The 25,597-nt window shown below is 35.5% G+C and overlaps 1 protein-coding gene across 3 annotated transcripts in view; it reads right to left on the bottom strand.

Moving 5' to 3' along the window:
• Positions 1-25,597, bottom strand: part of PTPN12 (protein tyrosine phosphatase non-receptor type 12) — a 96,731-nt gene that overhangs the window by 50,900 nt on the left and 20,234 nt on the right. For 2 of the 3 annotated variants that reach the window (XM_072653171.1, XM_072653172.1), the window contains exon 2: positions 8,911-9,019. In XM_072653171.1, the coding sequence (XP_072509272.1) occupies positions 8,911-9,019 (109 nt within the window). Of the gene's footprint in view, positions 1-6,938; positions 7,016-8,910; positions 9,020-25,597 lie in introns of those variants that run through there. The other variant, XM_072653174.1, reaches the window with a different exon arrangement.

Below are 25,597 nucleotides of genomic sequence, written 5' to 3'. Positions count from 1 at the left end.
AAAAGAAAAATTCCATTAAAAATAACTGCACAAAGTATAATACTTGGGAGTCTGCCTGCCAAGATAATACACAAAGGAACTATATGAACACAATTACAAAATACTCTGTACAAAAATACAGACCTACACAATGAAAAATATTAACTGCTCAGGCATAGGCTAACGTAACATAATAAAAATGACTATACTACCTAAATTAATATGCTTATTCAGTGACATGCCAATCAAACTACCAAAAATTATTTAAGGGGCTAAAAAAAATTAATCTAGAAGAACACAGGGTCAAGAATATCAAGGAAATCAATATTTTTTAACCTGAAGGTCTTAAACTATACTATAAAGAGGCAATTATCAAAATAACCTAGGACAGGACAGAAAATAGAGTAGATAATCAATAGAACAGATTAAGTATGCAATATACAGAAGTAAATGACCACAACAAACTAGTATATGAAAAATCCAAAGATCTAAGTAGGTTATTGTGGCAAGAACTCACTATTCAACAAAAACTGCTGGGAAAACTGTAAAGTAGTGTAGCAGTCATAGGATTTTATAGAAAGTTTCTCTGATAAAGGTCTCATTTCTCAAATACATAGGTAACTGAGGGAAATTTGTAAAAATAAAATTCATTGCCGAAATGATAAATGGTCAAAGAATTCAGAAGAAATCAAACCATTACTGACTAGAGATATGCAAATTAAAACTCTTAGATACCACCTCACACCCATCAGATTGCCTAATATGACAGAAATGGTAAATGGCAAATGCTGCGGGGGATGGTGTAAAACAGTTACACTGATGTACAACTGATGGAGCTATGAACTAGTCCAACTATTCTAGAAAACAATTTGGAAGTGTCAAAAGGGCTATAAAACTGCATTCCCTATAAAACTGACACCTCTATTAGGTTTGTACCCCAAAGAGATCAAAGAAAAAGAACAGAAAATAACAAAAATATTCGTAACTGCTCTTTTTGTGATATCTGAGGGGATGCTCATCAGCTGGGGAATAGCTGACAAGTTGCACTATATGAGTGAAATGGAATACCACTGTGCTGTAAGAAATGATGAAGGAGACAGTTTCAGAAAAAATCTAGGGAAGAACTGATACAAGCTGATACAAAATGAAGTGAGCAAAACCATGAAATCACTGTACACAGTAAGAGCAACACTGCAAAAACAATCAACTGTGAAAGACTTAGCTACTTTGATTAATATACTGATCCACAAAAACTCCAAAGGACCCATGCTGAAAAATGCTCTCTACCTCCAGAGACAGAGATGAACTCCAGAGCAGACTGCAGCATATTTTTCAGGTGTCCCTCCCCCTTCCCTAACCACTAACATGACTAGTATGGAAATAAGATTTGCGTGACTTCCTATGTAAAATGAGGCAGCTAAGTGACACCACGAATGGAGCACTAGGCCTGGAGTCAGGAAGACTCATTTTTCTGAGTTCAAATCTGGCCCCAGATGTTTACTAGGTGTGTAACAATGTGTAAATCACTTAACCCTGTTTGCCTGAGTTTCCTCATCTTTGTAAAATCAGCTGGAGGAGGAAATGGCCAACCACTCCAGTATCTTTGCCTATTAAACCCCAAATAAGGTCATGAAGAGTTGGACACAACTGAAAAACAACCGAAAAATATGTATAATAGACATTGTGTTTCTTATCTTCTCAATGGGAGACAGCAGGGGTGAAGGGAGGGAGAGAATTTAGAACTGAAAATAATTTTTTTTAAATCAATAAAAAAAAAATCTCCCATCAAATAACATACATACATAGAAGACATTTTTGAAATTACATATTACTACTGATTTTGGAGGACAGTTCATGATGTCAGATTGACTTTCAGGAGAAACAAGGCATGCCCAACAGCAACGCATTCCTACAAACTATGTATGGAAAAAGAACAATTGTGGAAAATCTATTGTTTGGTCATTTCAGTCGTGTTCAACTCTTCATGACCCCACTGGGATTTTCTTGGTAGAGATACTGGAGTATTTTCCCATTTCCTTTGCCAGCTCATTTTACAAATGAGGAAACCAAGGCAAACAGGATTAAATGACTTATCCAGGGTTACACAGATAGTTAAGTGTTTAGTGGCCAGATCTGAATTCATGAAAATGAGTCTTCCTAACTCCAGACTCAGCACTTATCCACTGCAATACCTACCTGCCCAAATGGAAATGGAAAATCCAATTCTCCTCAAATACCATTTTTAATAGTTCATATTTAGAAAACCTGCTAAAATTATTTTCACCACTAGATGGCAATAATATGTTGTTGGTAAGGCAAAAGGCTAATTCTATTTACTATTTTCTGGAACCCGTTGGAAAATGCCAAATGCTCTAAACCAAATATACAGGTCTTTCTCAGACAGCCCTGGCAAGATCAGAAAAACATGTAGTGAATGTTGAAAACTAAAAATAAATAAATTTTTAAAAAGAAAAATGTGTAGTGACAAAATAGAGACTGACTATACACCTTTACTTCAGATTAATCATGTCTACTAGCTGACTGTTAAATTAAGCAAACTAATAAAGACCTATGAGCTACAGCTTTAAGGAGTATGGACCCTCAGAAAATACCCTCTGAATTTGGGAGTAGCCACTTTCTGGGAGAACCAACCTACAAATAAAGTGTGAGTTGGGAGACTGGAGGTAGGGTGGGGAATAGAAGAGTATACCTTAATATAAATATTGCAGATTCACTATCTTTTTTTCTCTTTTCTCTCATCTATTAACCTTAAAATTACTTGGAGAGGTATTTGACATTATACGTATCAAACAATACGGAGAGAAGAGATTATCTCTCCTTTACATATTAAATCTTATGGGCCTAAAATAGTACTTCAGCAACCAATATAACATAGACAGTATCTGATACTGCAGATATTCAAACTTAAAAGTCACCTTTTAATGGGTTTCACCCCACCTCCCAAAAAAATGCAGGAGCCTGCAAAAATGTTCTCCTGTTCACAGAATATGCAAATCTAAACTATTTCCTTGCAAATTTCCAGGTGAAATTAAAGGAAAAGGGGATCAAGAGTCTGAACAAAGAGCTGTATCCTATCTAAGGAAAAGGAAGTCCTGATAGGGTGGGATCACTAATGCAGAATATTGCAAGATTAAGTACTGACATTCCCAAATTTAGCAAGAGAGGAATGATGGAAACTAAACATGACTTTGTATCTGTTAATTGTTGTGTGTGTGTGTGTGTGTGTGTGTGTGTGTGTGTGTGTGTGTTATCTCTGTGGGAAAGGAAGTTTGGGGTTATAGGTATATAAGCTACATCCAAAGAGCTTTGGCTTAGGAACTGTGATAGGAATCAACTGCAGTGTGTTTTATATAAAAATATTATTTATATACATATATAATATATATTTTATATAACAACACGATATACTTTGTCTCTGCTGAATTCTAGTGATTCAGATCACTAGAAAGGTACAGATTATAATGCCCAATAACATCATTAAACCACGAAAAACAACACTATCAATAACTCACTATCTGGCAAACAGAAAATTCTAACAAAAAAGGCAACAGAAATAAAAAACCAAAACATTGTATTTCTTTTAGTTCCCCACTCTTCAGTTTATTTTATATCCAGTCCAACCCCTACTTCTTTTTTATTCTGGACACAAGAGTAAATATTTCCTTGCATGGTTGTATGAAATATATGAAAAATACCACAATCAAGAAATAAATGAACTGAAGCTGATGCAGCATAGTGGACAACACAATGAAATTGTAATCAAGAAGGTGTGGGTTGAAATTATAGCACTCATTTACTGGTGCTGAGCACAGAGCCTGGCATATAGTAGGAGCTTAATCAATGTTCACTGCATAGCCAGAGGTAAATCACTTAATTTTTATCTCACAGGGTTACTGTGAGGCTCAAACAGAATAATATATATAAATCACTTCTGAAACTTTAAACCACTATCAGTTATATCAAATAACAAATTTGTTTCCAAATTTACTGCACTTAAATTCATCACAAAAAACAGACAAACGTTACCAAAAATGGAATGCCAGAGAATATGCTTTTCATAAGGTCCAAGGTTTTCTTGAAAGTTAAAAATTTATTTAAACAAACTAGTCATGTTACTTAAAAAGTACTATTTCCAAATATTCATTGTGTAATGCACTGATGAAGTTAAAAGTAATCTGACATACACTTATAAAGTACCCATTATTTAAGAACAGTAAGGTAGCTGTGGTATAGTAGAGAGGTCGTGATGCTGATGGTATTGGTTGCTTGATCCTGAGTGTACTGTAACTTGTCATTAGCCCAAGCAACACTCTTAAGATGATAAAATGTAGAGAAACTGCTGACTTGCACTAGTAAAGGAAATTTCTTTATCGGTAACACCTTACAACAATGAAATTAGAAATATGGTCCAAAAAATGAGAACATTAAGTATCTTAGTGAACATTTATTTCTTATTTTTATGGATTGCTTCATTCATATTAATTATCACAAGGTTAAACAAAGGTCCCTCTATTGTTAAATCTTTTAAGGAACCTTGTATAATTATGATACATGCACAGAAGGCATCTTTTTAAAAGGTCAAACCTTATGCATTGTGCTCTTCCAAATCAAGTACTTTTTTTTAAACATCAAACCTGAAATACACTGTGTCAGATGGCATTAGAGGCAAAGTTTAAATCAATTAAAGATTCCTTATAAATGAAGAGCACCTCTAAATCATAAAAACATAGGCTGGAACTGAATTTAGAATAGAATTTTCAGATTGTCTGGTCCCATGCCATAATTATATAGTTGAGCAAAATGACTCCCAGAGATGAAAGAGACTTCTCCAAATTTATACAGGTTAAGTGGCAGATGAAATTTGAACCAAGATCCTCAACTGCAATTTCGGTAATTCTTTCCACTGCACCATAAAGATAATGCTATTTTTTGCTGATCTGATAACTGCATCAAGCCTTATCTAAATGAGATCCACAAACTGTAAACACCAAGTAGATCCAAGTGGATGAAGAATGCTTAATGTTCAAACTGACAAAATTCTAAGGATAACTCACAGCAATGATCCATCAGCACTTGTATCTGATGATAAATTGAGTCCAGAATCAATCAAGTAACTTTGTTCAATACAGCAGGTTTTATTGCCTTTCAAAAACTAAGCAATACCATGACTCCAGGTTTCCTTCTGTACAAAGTTCCTTTTGAAAAAATCATCCATCTTTTTGGTGATGTTGTATGGCTATAAGTGATGGTCTCTGAATAATTCAAGTTGAAGGTCACCCAATATAAAGGCAAATACTATGTGTGAAAAGACATAGCATATTATCAACAGTTTGTATGCTGTACTGCTATTCTCTTAGTGTCCAAGGGTCTAGAGGCAGGTGCCCAGCACAAGGGACAAAGCCTCTATGGAAGTTTTACAGGAGGCCATGAACAAGAGTGGAACAGGATCCATTCTCATCAGAGAAAGTATCTTCACTAATGATGTCAAATCAAACATTACATCAAATATTAAGTATGTACAAAAAGTGTGCTAGGTCCTAAAAAGATACAGATAAGAGTATCCTGTCCTAAAGGAGCTTATAACTCCATCCCAGAGATGAGTATACAAAATATTCATGAATATAAAATAAATATAATAAACGCAAGAAAGATACAAACGATATTACTGAGACATTTACAGAAAGATCAATTCTGAGTGAAGAGTACAGAGGACAATTACCTGTAATATTAATAATAGCTAAAATTTATATAGTACTTTACAAATATTGTACCTTATTTGATCCTAAAATCCTGAAACGAGGTGCTGTTAGTATTCCCATTTTCAGATGCAGAAACTGAGGTTAGTGACTGGCCAAGCATCAGAGAACAACTCAGCAACTGAGACAGGATTCAGATTGGGTCTCTCAGCTCCCAAGGTCAATACTTTATCTACTCTGCCATTATTTGCCAAGGATTTCAACTGTGATGATAAAGAATTAGGGGCATTTCTTAGATTAGCTATGGTATGAACAAAAGGATAGAGGCCAAAACTGATAGATTAGAGAAACCCAGCATTTTAGTTTGTCTAAAGTGAACACTTTTTTCAGGAGAGTAGAGTAAAATAAAAGTTATACAAGTAGACTGGCACAAGAGTTTGGAAAGCCTTGAGTTCCAGGCAAAAGAATTTGGATTTCATTAGGGAAGAAGAAACAAAGAAACCAATAAAAGGTTCCAATTGACAGATTACTCTTTCTTATCCATATAGATGTCATTTTAACAGTGACTAGAAATATAAACTGGAAAAGGGAAAGACAAAGTGATGAGAATGAGCTATGAGGCTACCACAAATAATCCAATCAAGACAGGATCTGGACTGGGGAAAGCAGAGGATAAGAAAACAAAGAGAACATCACAGTTTGGGCCACAAGTAAATTAAGAGAAATGGGAAAATTCAGACAGAGATATAATTCTAAGTAAGGCAAAGAAAATTGGTTTTTCTGTGCCGCATTAAAGGCTTTTTCTAAAAACCTTTTTTTTCTGAAAACTATCTGAGCAGCAGTTCTTAATGTGAGGTCCTTGAACTTAAAAAAAATTTCTGATACTCTCTTAACTACTTCAATATAACTGCTTTCCTTTTCAATTCTATGTATTTAACTCACTTAAGAACATTTTTCTGGGAAACTGTCCATAGATTTCAGGCAGCTAAAAGGATCTATGACACAAAAATGTTTAAGAATTCCTGACCTACAGAGATTTACTGGCTTTCCAATCATCAATTCCTACTCCCCTCTAAGATAAAAATATTGTCCATCTCCTTTTATTGCTATAGCATAATCTGATCGGTCAATAACAACTAGGAATAATTAGGTTACACAAAAACTGGATAAACCAGATATTGAATAGATCCTCAGCATGAATAACTAAGACAATTGTATAAACAATTCTACTTTTAAAGATACCTTGTAGTCTTTCCAGAATGCTTAAAAATCCAATGAGATAAAGCATTCTATCCCAACGGAAGGGATAGGTAGGTCCCCTATAAATAAAATTAAACAAAATTGTTCAGAAAAGCTAGATAGATATACAGATGGAGTTGATTCCAAGGTTGCACTATACTCTAGGATTTCAGCTATTTTTCCTCACTTTTTAATCTGCTCTTATTACTAATATGTATGCTTCCATAAGTCCATGGCTATGTGCCTTTGCTATGTATTTGTCATATATTCTATTTTTTATATCTAGCTTAAAAGACAAAAAAACAAAGAAAGATAAAACATTCAAATACTTCAGTCTATTTGATCCTAGAACATCCTACTAGAAGAGTAAAATACTTTGAAAAAATCAGAGAAACTTTTTTTTTTTTACAAGAACTGCTGGCTTTGGCATAGGAAATTCCCTTGTAAGCAAACTGCTTCTCCCAATGCAGATCAGCAACCTGCCCTGCAATTTATATTCTTATGATTTACCTGGGACACCGATTAGTTAAGTAAGGTGCCAATGGTCACAGAGCTAGTATGTGCCCAATTTCCTAGATGAGGATAACTCTCTACTTTCCACATCATACTCTATATAGTATATAGTACACTATAAATTGTACTTACTCTAGGTTCACTAAAAAACTTTATCAAAAACTGAAATGCCATGCAGATTATACCAAATTACTGCTCTACTACATAACCTGCTCTCCATTATTCAAGCCTACAAAGAGAAAATAGAAAATAATGTGAAAACCATTTCTATTTGGTTTTGAAGGGTAGGCTCAAAGATCCACTGTGAAATATATTCAGAAATGTTTCTATTCTCAACCTCTGAACTACTCCAACCTAACAATGAGGACTAAAACACAGCTGGTAATATGAAGCAATAGCAGTCTTAAGAGACACCATGAATAAGAAAAAACCCAATAACTTGCCAAATACCACACCGCAAAGTAAAATACCTACTATATTCTACATCTCCAAAGTTTACTTTTGAAAAATTTAACATATAGTTTGCTTCTTTAACTGAAGGGCCTCCAAAGAATTTCACAAAAGGATTTTCCCAGTGAAACTTTAGTTTTTGGCTTTTTTAAAATTTAGATCAGCAAAGGAAAAGGAAAAGGACCTATAGGTACAAAAATATTCATAGCAGTTCTTCTTGTGGTGCTGGTAAAGAATAGGAAATTAAGGAGATGCCCATCAATTGAGGAATGGCTGATCATGTTATGGTATATGACTGTGATGGAATACTACTTGTGCTATAAGACATGATGAGGAGGATGGTCTCAGAAAAACCTGGAAGACTCACATGAACTATTAAGAGAAATGAGCAAAACTAGGAGAACACTGTACACAATAACAGTCGTATTGTAATGATAATCAATTGTGAAAGACTTAATCACTCCATAATCAAGACAATGTTCCAAGAAAAATCCGAAGGATCCACTATGAAAAATTCAATTCAACTCCAGAGAGAACTGATGAACTCTGATTGCCTACCAAAGAATAGTTTCTTTTCCAATTTCTTGATGTCTTGGGGTTTTTTGTTTCATTGTTTGTTTTTTTTGCAATATGACTACTATGAGAAAATGTTTTGCATGACTTCACATGTATAATTGATATACTGTCTGCCTTCTCATGGAGGGGATGGGACAGAATTTAGAAATCAAAATTAAGAAATTAATGTTAAAAATACATAAGCTTCAAAAGAAATTTACTATAGAACAAAAATTACCTTGTAAATAAAGACTAAAGAACAAATTTTAAAAGCCTATCAACAAATTTAAGCAATATTTCAATTTGGATGTAACTGTCCCAACATTGCACTTTTAAGGAAAAAACCTTGAATATTTATCTAATCTAGTCATTCTAAAACAACAGAAAAAGAAAGTGGTGAAGTCACAAAAATAATTAATATTTCTATTTGTTTTGGCAAAAGATAATTCAAACTTACATGGTAATATGTCTTTGTATCTGTTCTTCTTAACATTTTCTTCTTTTTCTCCAGTAGCTGTTGGATAAATTTTTTCTGTTCTATATTTGGTGGATAATCGTCTTAGTCTCTGGGGAAAAAAACCAACATTTAGTCAAATATCTTCACATCTGAAATATTTAATTCATTTAGAAAATTATTTACTAAAGTTCTACAGAGCTCTAAAGTTGTAGAGCTGAGTGCTAACAAAAATTTATCTATGACATTTTCCCAAATGCTTCTAAATTCAAAGTATTCTTTTCACCCTTTCCCACTTTCAAAGAGCTGACAGTTCAAAGCAAATCTAATTTTATAATTTAAAAAAAAAAGGATTAGGATTTTTCCCTATAAACTCTAAAATGAGGTAAGACATTAAAAAATCATGATAAGATTTGAGTTTTCCCTATGCAAGATATAAAGATGCAAAATATACACAGAACTCCCAGGATGTATGACCAGAAAAGGAGATTGGCAGGTTGTACAGCCAGAGTGAAGGATTACAGATTGACAGTGAGGGGCATATGCTGATACACATAAACATGTGAAGAGTATTCCTTGACTTTTCCGCTCTGCTTCACCCTACATTTGCCATCAGTCTTGCTGACACTTTCACAACATCTCTTGAACCTGTCCCCCTTCTTTCATCATTTATTGCTTCATCTACTGTAACAGCCTAACTGGGTCTTCCTGTTTCCTGTATCTCTTTAATCACAACTACCAAGATGATGTTCCTAAAACAGAAGATCTGACTTTGTCACTACCGTTTTATTTTCTTTTCCCAGTGGCTCCTCTTCTTTTCCCAGTGGCTCCTCTTCAACCTAACATTTCAAGTCTCCCATGATTCATCTTCCATTTTGTATTATTTGCCTCACATACACCGTCAATAATTGTCCAAGTAGACTACCAGGTATTGTTCACGAAAGATATTCCATTGTACCCTTCCATGCCTTTTGCTCCATATCTGGTATGCATTACATTCTCATTCACACCCCTTAGAATCCTAGGTTCATTCAGAGGACAGCTTCACTACTTTCTATAAAAGGCCTTTTGTGATCCCTTTCAGTCAGAAGCAATCTTTCCTCCTCTCTTGAAATTACTTTTTGTCTTCTTGCCTATGAACAGGTTACAGTCTCTAGTAATAATATAAACCCCAGGAAGGCAGAAAGTATTGCCATCTTAGTCTCTGTATCCTGGTTCTGTGGCCAGTGCCTAGCACAGTGGTCTGCACATCAAGGAGCTTAAAAATGAATTTGGCACACTACATTACAGAAGATTTTTATGGAAAGGCAGTGACAAGATGGACAGCACAATATACCACTGGAAAAGAAAAAATTCTCCCATCCATAAGATTATGGATCCAAAGTAACACAAATATCTTTTACAGCACCCAGTACAGTACCACTGCACACACTTAAGAAATAAATACTGAGTGACTTGATACCACTTTTCCAAAGTATAACAGTGTACAGGAAGTTGGGGGATGGGTGTACAAATGGACTAAGATGTCTTTTTTTATAATCAGGAACAGTTAGAATCAAAGCACTTTTCAAACTCAGTAATACAGGTTTACAATGTATTTTCCTCACAACAGTTTTGTAAGGCTCTAGTACAAATATTATCTTCATTCTTTTTATATGTTAACAGCGAAACTCCAAGTTTCAGTGAAATTATTACTTATTCAAATAGTAGAGCTCAATATTTTAACTAAAACATATCCTCTGTATCAGTCCAGTGTTCTATTTCCAACACTAAACTGAAAACTCTATGTCCAACTTACTTAATTCTTATGAACTGCTATTTGTCTTAAGTATCCCCAAATTGCTTTCAATTAAATACAAAACAAAACCTCACCCATATCTGAAGGACGGAATTTACTTCTTAAATTCTTTAAATAATAAAAAATCACTTAAAAGGCACTATGAAAAAATGCATCCTTTCATATCTCTTATGAATGCCTGACAAAGACCAATTCTGCTTGTTCACTGTACTACAGAAGCAATTTGTAGGTTAGTGACAAACCCTTACCACATATGGCAGTAGGGATGTTCTTTGAGCTAGAATATTTCTGGTCTTTCACTAATAAGGACTTCCTGCTTTCAGAAGCACTAAAAAGTTAGCATTGTAAATTGTTGAAATTCTACTCAACTATATCCCTGAAATTCAATTCCTTTCTTTTCTATTTAAAGACATATTGAGAGTACTCTGATCCAAAAACTTTAAATTTAGTTGATGCCAGGAAGTGAGACTACAATGACTTTTTTTAGCCATTCTTTTGCTTCTTTGGTATATAAATGTAAGTAACAGAGATGGTTCAATAATTTCAAGAATGCAAATAATTGGTTATTTGCAAATCATAGCAATTTAATACTCTATACTTCATGTATCTTTTCATTGTACTTAGTAGCATACATGACTTTTGCTGCTTTGCAAACTGCCATTTGCCTAAAAGTGTCTATCCTGGACAAACAGAAAAGAAAAGTCCTCATTTTAATTACAAGTGTTAGTGATTCTGTTAAGGGACAGGTTAGTTCTTTTTTCTCCTTACCACTTCTCAAAATTGCATGATGGTAACTGTTAGAGTCTACCTTCTCAAAAAAATGTTTCAAGGACAGAAACATTCCTTTACTAACTTTCTTTCTTTCCTTCAACTCACCATATGAATGGAGAAAAAAAGCCACCAGATGCATAAACTAAGATATGAGATGAATGCCATCTGCTAAGCTATTAAAAGATTTTTCTGGACTCACCCTCCATCCCCGTCCAAAGAATACGATCATATTTTTAAAATCAATAAGATGAAAAACCAAACCTAACTACAATCTTGAACTGAATGGGAATAAGGCCAATGTGAAATTTCCTACACTGGTGATTTCCTACGGTACCATAGTTCTCACAATGAACTATAATGAACCATTAATTCATACTAAGGAACACATTCGAAGAAAATGTCCAAAAGGAAAACGAAAAAACACCAATACACTAATTCATGATTTAATTCAAGAATATTTGCAAGGTTTCTGTACACTAGATGATTATTTCTATACCCTCTTTACTTTCTTACAAAAAGATGTATCATTTCTGAAATTTATTTCTTTTGGCAACATTTTCTGGAATTTTACATAAGAAGATTTTTTAAAAGGGTGAGGAGGGGAGAATAATAACAGAAAATATTCTCAAAAAAAAGGGAAACCTAGCATATTACTGAAAGAGGAAAAAATGCTCAATATATTCTATCATGTCTCACCTCCTACTCTTGCCCAATAGTTCTTCATGGGCAAAGAAAAAGTTCTCAGAAACTCAACTGCTTCATGTGTATAATATGAAAGCTAATACTTGCTCTACCTACCTTCAACAAGGCTATTATAAGAAAAGTGCTATAAAATCTTTAATTCATTGGTCATTAAGTAAGCATCTAAATATCTGGTCCCTCCTAATGCTAAAATTTTATGATTCTGTAAAGTCCCTTTGAAATGAGGTTAATGTGTGCAAAGGTGCATTATAATCCTTAAAATACTACATGCATATGCTCTGACAGAATATAACATAATTGATTATATTCTATAATCCAGGGCCAGGACTATTTCATTTATGTCTTTGTATTAACAGCACCTAGGGCTGGCAAATCTAAACATTTATTGAATTTTGTTTTAAAACATATAGACTATGGCATTATGTTGGGCACTGGAGATACAAAGGCAGAAATAAAATAGTTCTCTTTCATTTCAGAGTCTATATTTTATTGGGGGGAAATGCACATATATAAATATATGCTAAACATATATACAAAGCAGTTTTGGAAGAGGGCACTAGTAGCTTGGAGGGAGGGGAAAAGAAAGGCTTCATGTCAAAGTTGGTGCTTGAGCCGAGTCTTGATGGAAAGAAGGGATTCTATGAAAAGGGAGGGCACAGTAGAGAGAGTAGGGGAAACAGTCAATGCAAAGTTACACCTATGAAAAATGATAAGCTTTGTATAAGGAACAGAACAATATTTTGGCTGGATCTGAGTACCCAAAGGGAGAGTAATGAGCAATGAGACAATAAAGAAGGATGGGGACAAAGTTGTGAAGAGCTGCAAAAGCTAAATAAAAATTTATATTCAATCCTATAGGCAACAGAGAACCACTGTAATAGATATTTAAGTGAGGCAAATCAGTTTGTAGGATGAGCTAGATTGTTAAGAGACTTGAGGTAAGGAGAATAATTAGGAAATAATTGCATGCAATAGTCCAAGTAAGAGATGATAAAGGCCTGAACTAAGGCTGTGGCTTTGTGAATAGAGAAGGAGTTGGATACAAGAGATGTTATGGGAATATAAAAAAGACCTGTCAACTGTTTGGATATGTCAGATAAGGAAAAGGAAGAAGCTGAGAAACAGTCTGAATTTAAGAACCTGAAAAATGTTATGATGGAGGTGCTCTAAAGAGTAATACAGAAATTCAAGAGAAATATGGTTTGGTGGGAAAGGGAAAGACAACAAGTTCTGTTTTGTACATGTTGGGTCGGATGATTATGGGATATACAGATAAAAATGTCTCTTATAGGCAGATAATTGGTGGTAAAAGTCTGATGCTCAAGGTACTATAGTTATAACTATACTATATAGTTATAACAGATCTGGACATTATCTGCAGAGATAATTAAACCTATGAGAGCTCATGAGGTCACCAATAGAGACTGTAGAAGGGAAAAGAGGGTCTAGGACCAGCAGATCAAACTTAGAAGACAAGTAGAAGAATCATGAAAGGAAAATCTCATGAAAACCCAGAGAACAAAAAATATCCATTAAAGGGCAGCCAGCATGAAATGCTGCAAAGAAGCTGAGAAGCTTGAGCATTGAGAAAAGACTATGAAATGGCATAATGGAATAGTGGGAAGTTGCATGAAGTTCTTTAAGGTAAGGCAAGACATGGCTTCAAATTCTACATTTATTAACATTATGACTCCAGGAAAAATCAAAATCTCTGTATCTATTTCTTTCATTAAGAGGTTTGGACTCAATCAAGTCCACAAGCATTTATTAAGTTCCTACGTATAACAGGTAAAAAATAAATAAAAAAACGGTCCCTGCTCTTGAGAGCTTAGTCTAATGAAAGCAGATATATACAAACAAATACATTCAAACAGGATACATAAAGGATAAATTTGATATAATCTTAAAGAGAAGGCACTAGAATTAGAGAAAACCAGCAAAAGCTTCTTGGCAAAAGACCTCAGCTTACACTTGAAGAAAGCCAGGAGGCAGACAGGAGGAGGTTTAGAATTCCTGACACCACCGAGGAAAGTCAGTGAAAATGCAGAGTCAGAAGATATCAAGTACCCAAACAGCACTAAGGAAGAAGTTAGGAAAAGAGGGAAGGTTTGAAACAAGTTCAGTTTTGAACATGCTAACTTCCAAGTATATATATAGGACAACCTGTTCTAGACATACAATAGGTAATCAAGGATGTGAGACTACAGGTCAGTAGAGGATTTATATAAATCCACTCATCTGAATAGAGATAAGTGAATACATGGAAGCTGATGAAATTACCTTAGAGAGATAATGAAGAGAGAGAATAGGGTCTTGAATAGAGCCTTACAGCACGACCCACAGTTAGCAGTCATGATGTAAATGAAGATCCAACAAAGGATATCTCTCAAGTCCCTTTCAGTCTTAAACTTATGATCCTGGTTACTTTAGAGAGAGCAGGTTCAACTGAGTGATGTGACTGTAAGCGAGATTATAAGGGGTTTGGTAAAGCACTACACAGAATGTCCCAAAAGTCTTAGTGTAGTTTAAAGCTTAAATGCTTAGATCTGGCATTACTACTAGTAGTAATAGTACTAGCATTAATATAACACAGGTTGCTAAAAAGCTGCACATAAATACAGTTGTATAAATCAGTTATTTTGAAATGTAAGTAAATTACTAACTTACCGTAAATATTTAAGTCTAAGTTGTCTTTTATAAAAAATGGAAGACTGTATTTTGAAAAGGAGTCATGGAGTAAGGAATCCATAACCAAATACCTTATTTTTAATACCAAGAATTATTTGTAGCTCTGTCTAGTTTAGAAAATAAATTCTAATCTAGCCCCAAACATACTAACATAAAATATTGCACAGGTACAAAATTTTAGAAAGGAAATCTCAAACACTGTACCTATAAAGTCAGTGAGCAAATAGAAAGCAAGAATTTAAGGGCTTACTACATGTCAGGCACTGTGCTAAGTACCAGAGATACAAAGAAAGGTAAAAGTGGGCCCTGCCCTCAAAGACCTCACAGACTAATGACAGACAACATGTTAAAATAACTAGGTTCACACCAGATATATACAAAGTAGACAGAAAGTAACTACAGAGAAGGTACTAGCTTCTTGGGGAATTAGAAAAAGACCTCCTTCAAAAGATAGCATCTGTATTCAATCTTTATAGTAAGAATAGTTCCAGAGTTTAGCACAAAGCCTAATACACAGTGGATGCCTAATAAATGCTAGTTGACTGGCTCCCACCTTTAGTGCCAGCAACCACTTGGATCTCAAGTAGATTTTTAAAAAGCTTCCTACTAGAAGATTAAAGTGCAACCCACCCAGAAGCTCCATGAAAGTCTTGAAGCTTTTTATTGGAACCATAGGGCATCTTGATATACTTCTGGCACTGTGGTCCCAGAGGCAAAAGTTCAATTCACTTGGCGAAAAGGATGCAAACTGCTCTAGGTCTGTTTTAATGAGTCCTGACCCACCATAAGGCAGAATTAAAAAGGGGAGAGCATTGCAAGCATGGAGTGGTCAGTATAAAGGCACAAAAATAGGAGAGGAATTATAATATGCAACGTATATTAAAAAGGCCAGCGTGGCTGAATCAGAGAAAGCATGGAGGTGAACGAAGTATAATAAGCTTAGAGGGGGAGGAAAGTACTGGGTTATAAAGGGCTTTAAATGACAAATAAAGAACTTTATATTTGATGGAATAGAAGGAAAAGAACTGAAGAAGGTCGAGCAATTGGGAAGCTACTACAATAGTGTGGGACGAAGTAAGGAGAGTCTGTGTAAATGGAAATAAGGAGATGTATGTGGGAGAAGCATAGTAGAAATGACAGTAGTTTCCAATAGATTGGATATATGGATTTTTGAGAATGAGGACTGAGATATTATGTTGAGATTACAAGCCTAGGTCACTGGAAGGATGCCCTTGGCAGTAAGAGGGAAGTTCAGGAGCTAGGGAGAGTTTTGGGGTAAAGACCCAGGTTTGTTCAACTGAATGAAATGCTAAGGCAGTTCAATACAATAGCACACAGGAAAGAGACCATTTTTAAGAGTTCAGAGAAGAGAATGCTGATTCAAGTCAACAAGTATTGAGTACTTATTATGTGTCAGGTACTGTACTAAGCACTAGGGATACACCAAGAAAGGCAAAAACAATCTCTGCCCCTAAGGAGTTCACATTCTAAGTGAGTAAACATATGCAAACAAGACATATACAGAATAAATTTAAGATAATCTCAGAGGGAAGGTCACTAACATTAAGGGTAACAAGAAATGGTTTCTTGCAGAAAGTGATAATTAGCTAAGACTTGAAGAAAATTAAAGGCAGAAATGAGAAGAAATGAAAGTTCCAAGCATAAAGGAAAGCCAGTGAGAAAATTTATGGAGTCTGGAGATGAAATATCTTTTGCCAGCAACAAGGAAAGCTATAGAGGGTGACAGAGAACATGGAGGGGGAGTAAAGGGTGTAAGAATACTGGAAAGGGGGCAAAGGAAGGGGCCAAGTTATGAAAGGTTTTAAAAAGCCAAAGAGTATGTTTTATATTTGATCTTGAAGGCAAGAAGGAATCAATGTAGTCTACTGAGGAGGCTGACATGGACAGACTTGTGCTTTAAGAAGATAATGCTAATAGCTGGGTAGAGGACAGATTTCAGGCAGGGAGGGTCAACCATAAGACTATAACAACAGTCCTCATGTGACGTGACAGTCTGTATATGGGTGGTATCAAAGTCAAAAGAGAGAAAGAGGGATGGGGGATTTATGACTGATGTTAGGAAGGCATAATGTAGAGTACTTGGCAACAAAATGTATACTTCGGGGTGCAATGGAGTGGGGGAGAAGGGAGGAAGGATGACCGTAAGGAATAAGGTATAAATACCTGGGTGACTAGGAGGATGATAATGATTTTGATAGTTAATTGGAAGATGGAAAGGTTTGGGGAGGAAATAGGACTTTTGCTTAGATTTAAAGGAAGCCAGGAGGCAGAGATAAAGAGATTTGAAAATTCCATGTACTAGAAATAGCAAGTAAAAAATACACAAAGTCAGGATAGATCAAGTACACTTGTCAGTAGTACGGAAATTAGGAAGAGAGGCAGGCTTAAAGGTAAAGATAACAAGTTCACTCTGAATTTGCTGACTTCACTATGTCTATGGGTCATGAGACTACAAATCAAGAGAGGCGTGTTTAAAGAGATCTAAGAATCATAAGAATAGAGATAACTGAATCCAAAGGAGGTAATGAGATCAAGAGATGAAATAATATGGAAAGAAAGTAAAAGAGGGATAGTCACCTTATGAAAACCTGAAAAGAGCATTTCAAGGAGAAAAGAGTGATGGACAATGCCAAAGACTGCAAAAGGGTCAACAAGGATAAGAACTGAGAAATGCCACCAGGTTTGGGAATTAAGAGGTAAGTGGTAACTAGGAGAAAAGTTTTAAATGACATTTTTAAATAGCTTAAATATTGAAGACAAGCTAGAGAGTCAGGAAGAAAGAGGAAAGAAAGTAGAGAAATGGATTAGGAACAGCCTTCTCAAGGAGATTAGCCACAAAGCCACAAAAGAGACCTATCAAGGAAAGAGACATGTGTATGTTAGTGAGGAGCAGGGAAGCAGTCAATAAACAGCAAAAAGAATTGAAGACAGCGGATGCCATAAGAGGTAAACTGCAGAAAATAGGATGCAATGTGATCAAGAGCACATGTAGAAGTACTCACCCTGGCAAGAAGAAAGACCACCTCTTCACATTAAACAGAATGAGATAGTGGGAAAATGCATCTAAGAAATGCAAGATGAAGAAGAAGGAAGGAATCTACATTCTTTTAGTAAAATAAGAAATTTCTGAGGGGTGGGAGGGAATGAAGGGAGTGAGAAAGGATAAAAAGGTTTAGAAAAAACAGCTGCGGTGAATGGGATAGTGAGTTAATTAGGGAGGTATAAAAAGATTGCCTGGCAGCAATGAGAGCCCAGCTGTGCTTATGTAACAGATTTGTAGTGAACCAGTCAGCAGTTTCATGTTTTTTTCCAGCTTCATTCAACAACACATGAGTAAGAATGAAAATTGCAGATGATGGGAATAAACCAACGTTCAGGCTTAGCAGTGTATGATTGGTGATAAAATAAGGGTGCCTGGAACTCAAGATGAGGGTAGTGTGGTTGAATTGGTTCACCAAGGTTTCAAGATAGGGAAGGAAGGATAGTGTAAGCCAGTACAAAGGGTAATGGGCCTAGGAAAGAATTTGGATGTAGAGGGACTGGAAGTTATGGTTAAAACACAGAACAAAGTCAGGGGCTGTAAGGGAAAGGTGGAATTATAAAAGCAAAGAAAACACCAGCTGAGAGGTGTTGGGGGTGTAAGCTCAGTTCCATGTGGACAGTCTCGGGCGGGTAAAGGTGAGGACTTCTAAACCTTAGAGTTCTCATGAGGCCCCCCAGGGAACAGCAGGGAATTGAGGTGTGAGACCGAGCTATCTCTTCCCACGGTCTTCCCGTGGGAAACGTGATGGGAGAGAGCATCCCTGCCCTTGAGATTGGCCCGGGTCTGAGCACACCTATTGTTATCTAACAGGCACGGTATTCAGGAGCAAACTATGTGGCAGGAGAGCTTAAGTAGGGTCAGGAAAGCCTGAAGGCGCTCTTAGCTCTGAGGGACCCTTACAGGACAGAAGGCCCCTCTTCCTTCTCTCCTCTCTTCTTTCTTCCCTCTCCCCTCTCTCCCCACTTCCACTTCCGCTTCCAATCTCTTACTGTAAGATCTTTGCCTCCTTGGGAGATTCCCCTCTCTCCTAAGGAAGAGTTCCCCCTGCACATGTAACCAAGACCCTGAATAAAGCCTAACCCTTGTTCGACTATGGAAAGTCTCTTCTCTCATACGTTTATCCGGTTTGGCCAGCCGAAGACCTGTGATAGGTAAGGTAAGACTCGGGTAGCCCTCAGGCCTCTAGGCCTGGCAGAGAGGAATAATGGAGAAAGTGGTATCAAACTCAATGTTTATTAAACATTAGGAGTCATCATTGCACAGGATCAAGAGAAATGCAGTAGAAGAACTACGGTGAAAGAACCTGTATTTGTAACCTATAGTCATTGTTGCTTGTTACCTAGGAAACTTTGGGGAAGTCCATTTCTCTTTTGTTAACGTTGCTGGTCAGTTGTTTCAGTCCTGTCCAAATCTTTCTGATCCCATTTGGTGTTTTTCTGGCAAAGATCCTAGAATGATTGGCCATGTCCTTTTCTGGCTCATTTAAAGATGAGGAAACTTGAAACAAACAGGGTTAAGTGACTTGCCTAGGGTCATTTAGCTACTAATAAATGTCAGAGGACAGATTTGAACTCAGGTTCTCCTGACTCCAGGCCTGGCAATATATCTATCCACTGTGCCACCTAGCTACCAATCCATTTCTCTAGGAACCTACATGAATAGGCTGGAAGGTAGGATTACTATATGGTCACTTTCACCTCTCAGTCCATTATCCTGTGATTATACTTTGGAAATTAGATGTTAAAAGCCTTTATAATAGTAAAAAATAAAAGACAATAAATTTTCTCTGAATCTCTTTTCTCCGTTTCCTAAGTTGTCTGAAAGAATCAACACATAGAACTACAGCACATAATTTATACAAGTTACAGAAAACTAGAGCAAGAATCAATGACCATAAACATAAAATTATAGCAAAAGCTGCTTTCCAAAAGAATAGTTTTTAAATTATTCTAATTGAAAAAAATAAGATTTTCATGCTTATCTGAAAGTAGAGCCTTGAATGCTATCCCAAATATAATCAACAATCTATGTCCAATTTTTATACAACTGATATAGAAAAGTACATACAATTTTCCTTTATCTCTAGCTCTAAAACAACTCATTTTATCCTCTTTCAGTCTCAGGTTCTTCATAAATAAAAGTGAAAAGGATAAATCTTGATGACAAAGATCCTTCCTGACTTGAAAAATCTGATTCTAAAACTCCTTGAATATCACTGTTTCAAACTGAATGTGATATTGTAAATAACCAAAAAAAGAAACTTATTTCAGAATACGCCTGGAGTACTCTATATCAGTTCAAATATTAAGTATCATTATTCATGAGCAGAGTGCTACAGAACACACTGTACTAAGGGAACAACTAAGTTGACTCAAATAATTAAGGAATATATCTGCAATAAAATGACAAGCTATTTATTAATAAGCACACAAATATTTTGTATAATTACTAAGTATCATGAAGAAGTCCTAACTACCTTTCTGACTACAGTCAAAAAATACTGGCATCACTAAACCAACTGAGTCAAAAAAGATATTCTTCCCTCACCTTTTTAATTTTTAAAAATAGTCAAAGGATATTTTAACAAGCTACTTATATTTCGTATCGTGTTGAAGTACACAAAAGCAAGGAGAGAATGTAGAAAAGTCAAGAATGACCTACTGGTCTGAATATAGGCTTTACTTCCTCCCCTATCCCAAGTATGTCTTGCACAAAACACTGCGTGTCATTTATGATGGAATTATTAAGAAAACAAAAAGAAAACTAATGAAGGTGAAGAGAACAGTAATTTTCAAAAAAGGAAACTCATAGAAATATTAAAACAAAATTACCCTTTTCATTGTAAATGTATTTTATGTGGTAATTACATGTAATTATTTTTCAGGGTCCACCTATATTTTCTCTTTTCAGAGTTCTCATTTTAGGGGTGTGGCCTATATTCAAACTAATAATGTAAAGCAGAACTGTCTACTGCAGCCCACATAATCATTTTCATTACTAACAGAAAAGAAAATCTTACATCAAGCTCTGGTTTCTCAGTGCAAGTTTCATCTAGTATCTCCCCCAGGCTGAAAAAACTGTTCTCATGGAAAAGTCTTTTTTCTGATACTATTAAAATGAGAAGTTTATTAAGGTTCTCCCAACTTTAAATTCTGCAAATCAGATCTTTAGTTTACCTCTTAATATGTTGTTTTTATAGTTTGGGGCAAGGAGGGCAACAAACCAACTCCCTAGGGCCTCAATGGCATGCAATGTACTGTCCTAATTAAATTCACTGATTTGTTTATCAAAACCGACAAGTTCTTTATAAAGTATTACTGAAGATATGGTTCTACAGAAATTATTTTTATCTTCCTAAGACTTTAGAATTCCTTACCCTCCATCCCCCTACCACTCAAAGTCTCCAATTCCTTGCAATCTGATTTCACGAGATTGTAGAACTACAGCTGGAATACACCTGCACAAGTCATCTAGTCCAATCCTTTCATTGTACAGATAAAGAAAATCAGGCAAGAACTGAACCCAGGTCCCAAATCCAGAACCAGTATTCCATCGTACCATTTTATGGAAACATGGCTCTTTAAAAAGAATAATAATTACTATTACTTGATATTTTATTTTCCCACAATTACATGTAAAAACAATTTTTAACATTCTTTTAAAAAATTCTAAGTTGTTTCAAAGTCTCCACTTCTCTCCCCCTAATGAGAAGGCAAGCAATTTGATATAGGTTACACATATGCAGTCATGCAAAACATGTTTCCATATTTGTCACGTTGCAAAAGAAAACAGACAAAAAACAGGAAAAAAATAAAAGTTAAAAAATTATGCTTCATCTGTATTCAGACTCTATTCTTTCTCTGGAAACAGTATTTTTCATCATACATGCTTGGGAACTGTCTTGGTTCATTGTACATTGCTGAGAAAAGCTAAGACACTCACAGCTGATCACTATACACTATTGATCTTACTCTGTACAATGTTCTCTTGGTTCTCATTTCCTTTGCATCAGTTCATCTAAGTCTTTGCAGGTTTTGCTCATGATTTCTTATAGTATAATAGTATTCTATCACAATCATATACCACAGCGTGTTCGACTACTCCCCAACTGATGAGAATCCCCTCAATTTCCAATTCTTTGCCACCACTAAAAGGGCTACTATAAGTATTTTTGTACATTTTGTACATTTAGGTCCTTTTCCTTTTCCTTTTTTTTTTTTATCTCTGGGATATACTACCTACTAGTGGGATTGCATGGTTTTATAGTCCCTTTGGCATAGTTTCAAACTGCTCTCCAGAATGGTTGAATCAGTCCATAATTCCACCTGCATTAGTTTCTCAATTTTCCTAAATCTCTTACAATATTTGTCATGTTTATTTGCTGTATATTAGACAATTTGATGATAGGTGTGGGGTGGTACCTCAGAGTTCTTTTAATTTGCATTTCTCTAATCAATAGAGATTTAGAGCATTTTCATATGACTATAGATGCCTTTGATTACTTGGTCTGAAAACTGCTTGTTCATATCTTCTGACCATTTATCAATTGGGAAATGGCTTCTATTTTTATAAATTTGACTCAGTTGTCTCTATATTTAAGAAATGCGGTTCTTATCAGAGAAAATTGAAAAAATTTTCATGGTTACAATTACTGTATATTTCCCTCCATCCGATTTTTCCCCCTTGTTTATCCTGCTTTCTCCTTTTACCTTCTCCATCCTCCAAAGGAAACACGGTTCTTTTAAAGATCATTAAAGACTTCCTCTTTATTATCAAATACTATGTCCTTTTTTCAGCCCTCATCTTCTGTAACTGACACCTCTGACACCACTTTCCTTTGTAACAATCTTCTTTATTTCTACAACATTTTCTTCACCTGATTCTCCTCCTAATCATGTGGCCAGCCCCTTCTTCATCTCCTTTGCAAGCCTCATCCTCTACTTACCACTTAAAACACTGGTCCTTGCTGTGTTCCTCTCATCTCTTTATACTTTCTCTACCTTTAACAATCTCATACACTCCCCTGGCTTCATCTATCACCTCTAGGTAGATGACTACCAAATGCTTCTCATCTCCCCAGAGCTGTATTACCATATCTCAAACTGAATTATCACAAGCCCCTCAGAAACAGAATGCCTAAAACTCAATGTCACTTCCCATGTTCCTTTCTCCCTATAACTCCCTCCTTTTCTAATTACTGAAGTTCTATCAATGAGATCACTTCCCTTTCAATCATTCAGGCTAAAAACATACATCATCTTTATTCTCTCCCAATTCAAACTTTGTACCTAACCTGTTATCGAGTCCTAGGATTCTACCTTATCACTGTCTCTACAATGAGAATTTCTCTTTTAATTCAAATGGAAAACTGTTCCCATTTTTCTTTTCATACTGTAACCATACAACTTCAGGTCCTTACTATGTCACATATCAATTACTGGATAGCCCCTAATTGATATTCCCAACTCCAATCTCTCCCTTGTAAGTCACACCTTAAAGTACTGTGTGTAATCTTTTTTTTAATACCACTCTGGTCAGTCAAAAGACTACTTATGGCCTGCCACTGTTTAATGAATTGAACATAAATTCCTTATCCTTACATTCAAGGTTCTCTATAATGTGACTCGAATCTACCTTTCCAGCTTTGATTCACTATTCTTCTTATTCCAATATCATACAGCTTCCTTTAACAGAATCTGATTTATTTCTTCTCTTTCATCTTAAGCAGCCAAAAGTCACAGTGCACATCATATCTAATTAATAAATGACTGAAGTGATATGAGCTATTGATTCAGTACCATCTCCAGACTTAATGCATTCTTAATGTTCAGAAAAGATGGGTTAAAATAATACTGTAATTACAAAATCACCTTTAGAATTTGTACCCTACAACAGGGCCACTTACAATTATCCTTTATTTGCTTAAGTCCTTGAAAGTTTTAATATGATGAGAGGGTATAAAATCATCAATGATAGGGTATAAAAAAAGTTCAGAAGACCTGAATTCACATCCTGCCTGTAAAATATACCTGTAATATGAACCTTGGTTTCCTCAAATCTATAAAACCAAGCTAATAATCCTCAGACTTATTAAACCTCATAAAGGCTTATAACAGGACTGTTAAGCAACATACTTAAAAAGGAAAACAAAAACAACTTTGTGGCTGTTTTCCCAAACAGGTGCATCTTCCTCCTAGACAACACAGATTTTTTAATGCAAGCTAAGTGGTAAAATTAAAGACTTAAGTACCTTCGTCTCATTTTTCTTTTTTCTTCTTTCATTTATGTACTGAAACTATGTAAAATTTTAAAATTCCTTTTTTTCAAAGTTCTAACTTTAAACACAAAATTAATATGTTCCTTTGCCAATGTCTTTTACCATTCTGATTTTTGATGAGGCAAGTGTTAATACTGAAGAAGTAACAGTACTGATCTAAAGTATATGTAAACAATCATGGTATGACAGAACCTCAAAATCTGAGGTTGATTCTAGAAAGGGAGAAATTATCCAAAAGAATCAAAGTTTTAGTGTATGATGTACTAAAAAATACAAAATATGCTTAACTTACCCAGAAATCTGGGGTGAGGACAGAAATGTTTTAAAATATCATATAACTTAAAATTATTACACTTGATATTCACAACTACTAAAACTGTATTAAATTTCATACTCTAAGTCTTTAGAAATAAGAACAGCACATAATATGAGTTTAAGAAAAATTTCCTTAAGTGATTGTAATGGTAATTTAAATGGGAAGATCTTTCCTATTCATTAATATGCCCATGTGACCTGCCTAGGCAACACAGAAATCTGAGTCACATGGAGCCTGTGGTTGGAGGCTGAATGGGTAGCACAGGAAGAGGCTAAATGGGTAGAACAGAAAGAGGCAGAGCTAGAGGAGAGCTGAAAGGAAACTGGTCAAAGTCTAGTAAGAGGTAGGAAGGATGCAGGCAAACAGGTAGCTGGCTAGCATGAGAGAAAGAGCTTGTTTGTGATTTTGTTTAAGGAAGCATGCTTGTGATTTGTTTAAGGGAGCTGGTTTGTAGGAAGGCTAGCAGGGGGAAGGCTTGGGGATGGTGATGTTCTCTGCATTGTTATGTGTATAGATTATGAAGGATTTGGCTTTCTGGTGTCTGAATAAATGTTTTGGTTCTGTCTTCTATGTGGAGAGTCTATTGTATTTTGTGAGGGATATTCATAGTCGTGCAGGGATGTTCATGGCCATTGTAGGCACTGTGAATATTGTGTTGGCACTACAGTGATGAAGCCCTTCAGATGCTTAGTGTTCCTATTTGCAGTTTATAGTGCACTGACTTTATTACTCTCCTAAACAAGAGTCATAGTCAATCAGTAGAGTTAGGCCAAATAAACACATAAAAAAAAAAATCTAGTTTAAGGAGATAACCCAAAGAATACCTCCAATAGTACAACTTCATCATCTGGGACAGACATGAACAAGAAATGGATCATCAGTTGGGCCTAAGACTGAATGAGGGCAGACTAGACTGCCTTCAGGAAACGGGTAAAATCTTTTAATAACCAGAAGCTTCTCCTTGAAAGAGTATGTATTCTTTTCATCAAATAATTTCAGTAAGTATTGGGATCATAAACAGAAAACTTTAAGTGACTTTAAAGGTCAATTAGTCTAATCCCTTCACTTTCTGGA

Source organism: Notamacropus eugenii, chromosome 3 (genome assembly GCF_028372415.1).
Source record: "Notamacropus eugenii isolate mMacEug1 chromosome 3, mMacEug1.pri_v2, whole genome shotgun sequence".
NCBI lineage: Eukaryota > Metazoa > Chordata > Mammalia > Diprotodontia > Macropodidae > Notamacropus > Notamacropus eugenii.
The sequence above is the reverse complement of the archived record's forward strand: the minus strand, read 5'-3'. Positions and strand labels throughout refer to the sequence as shown.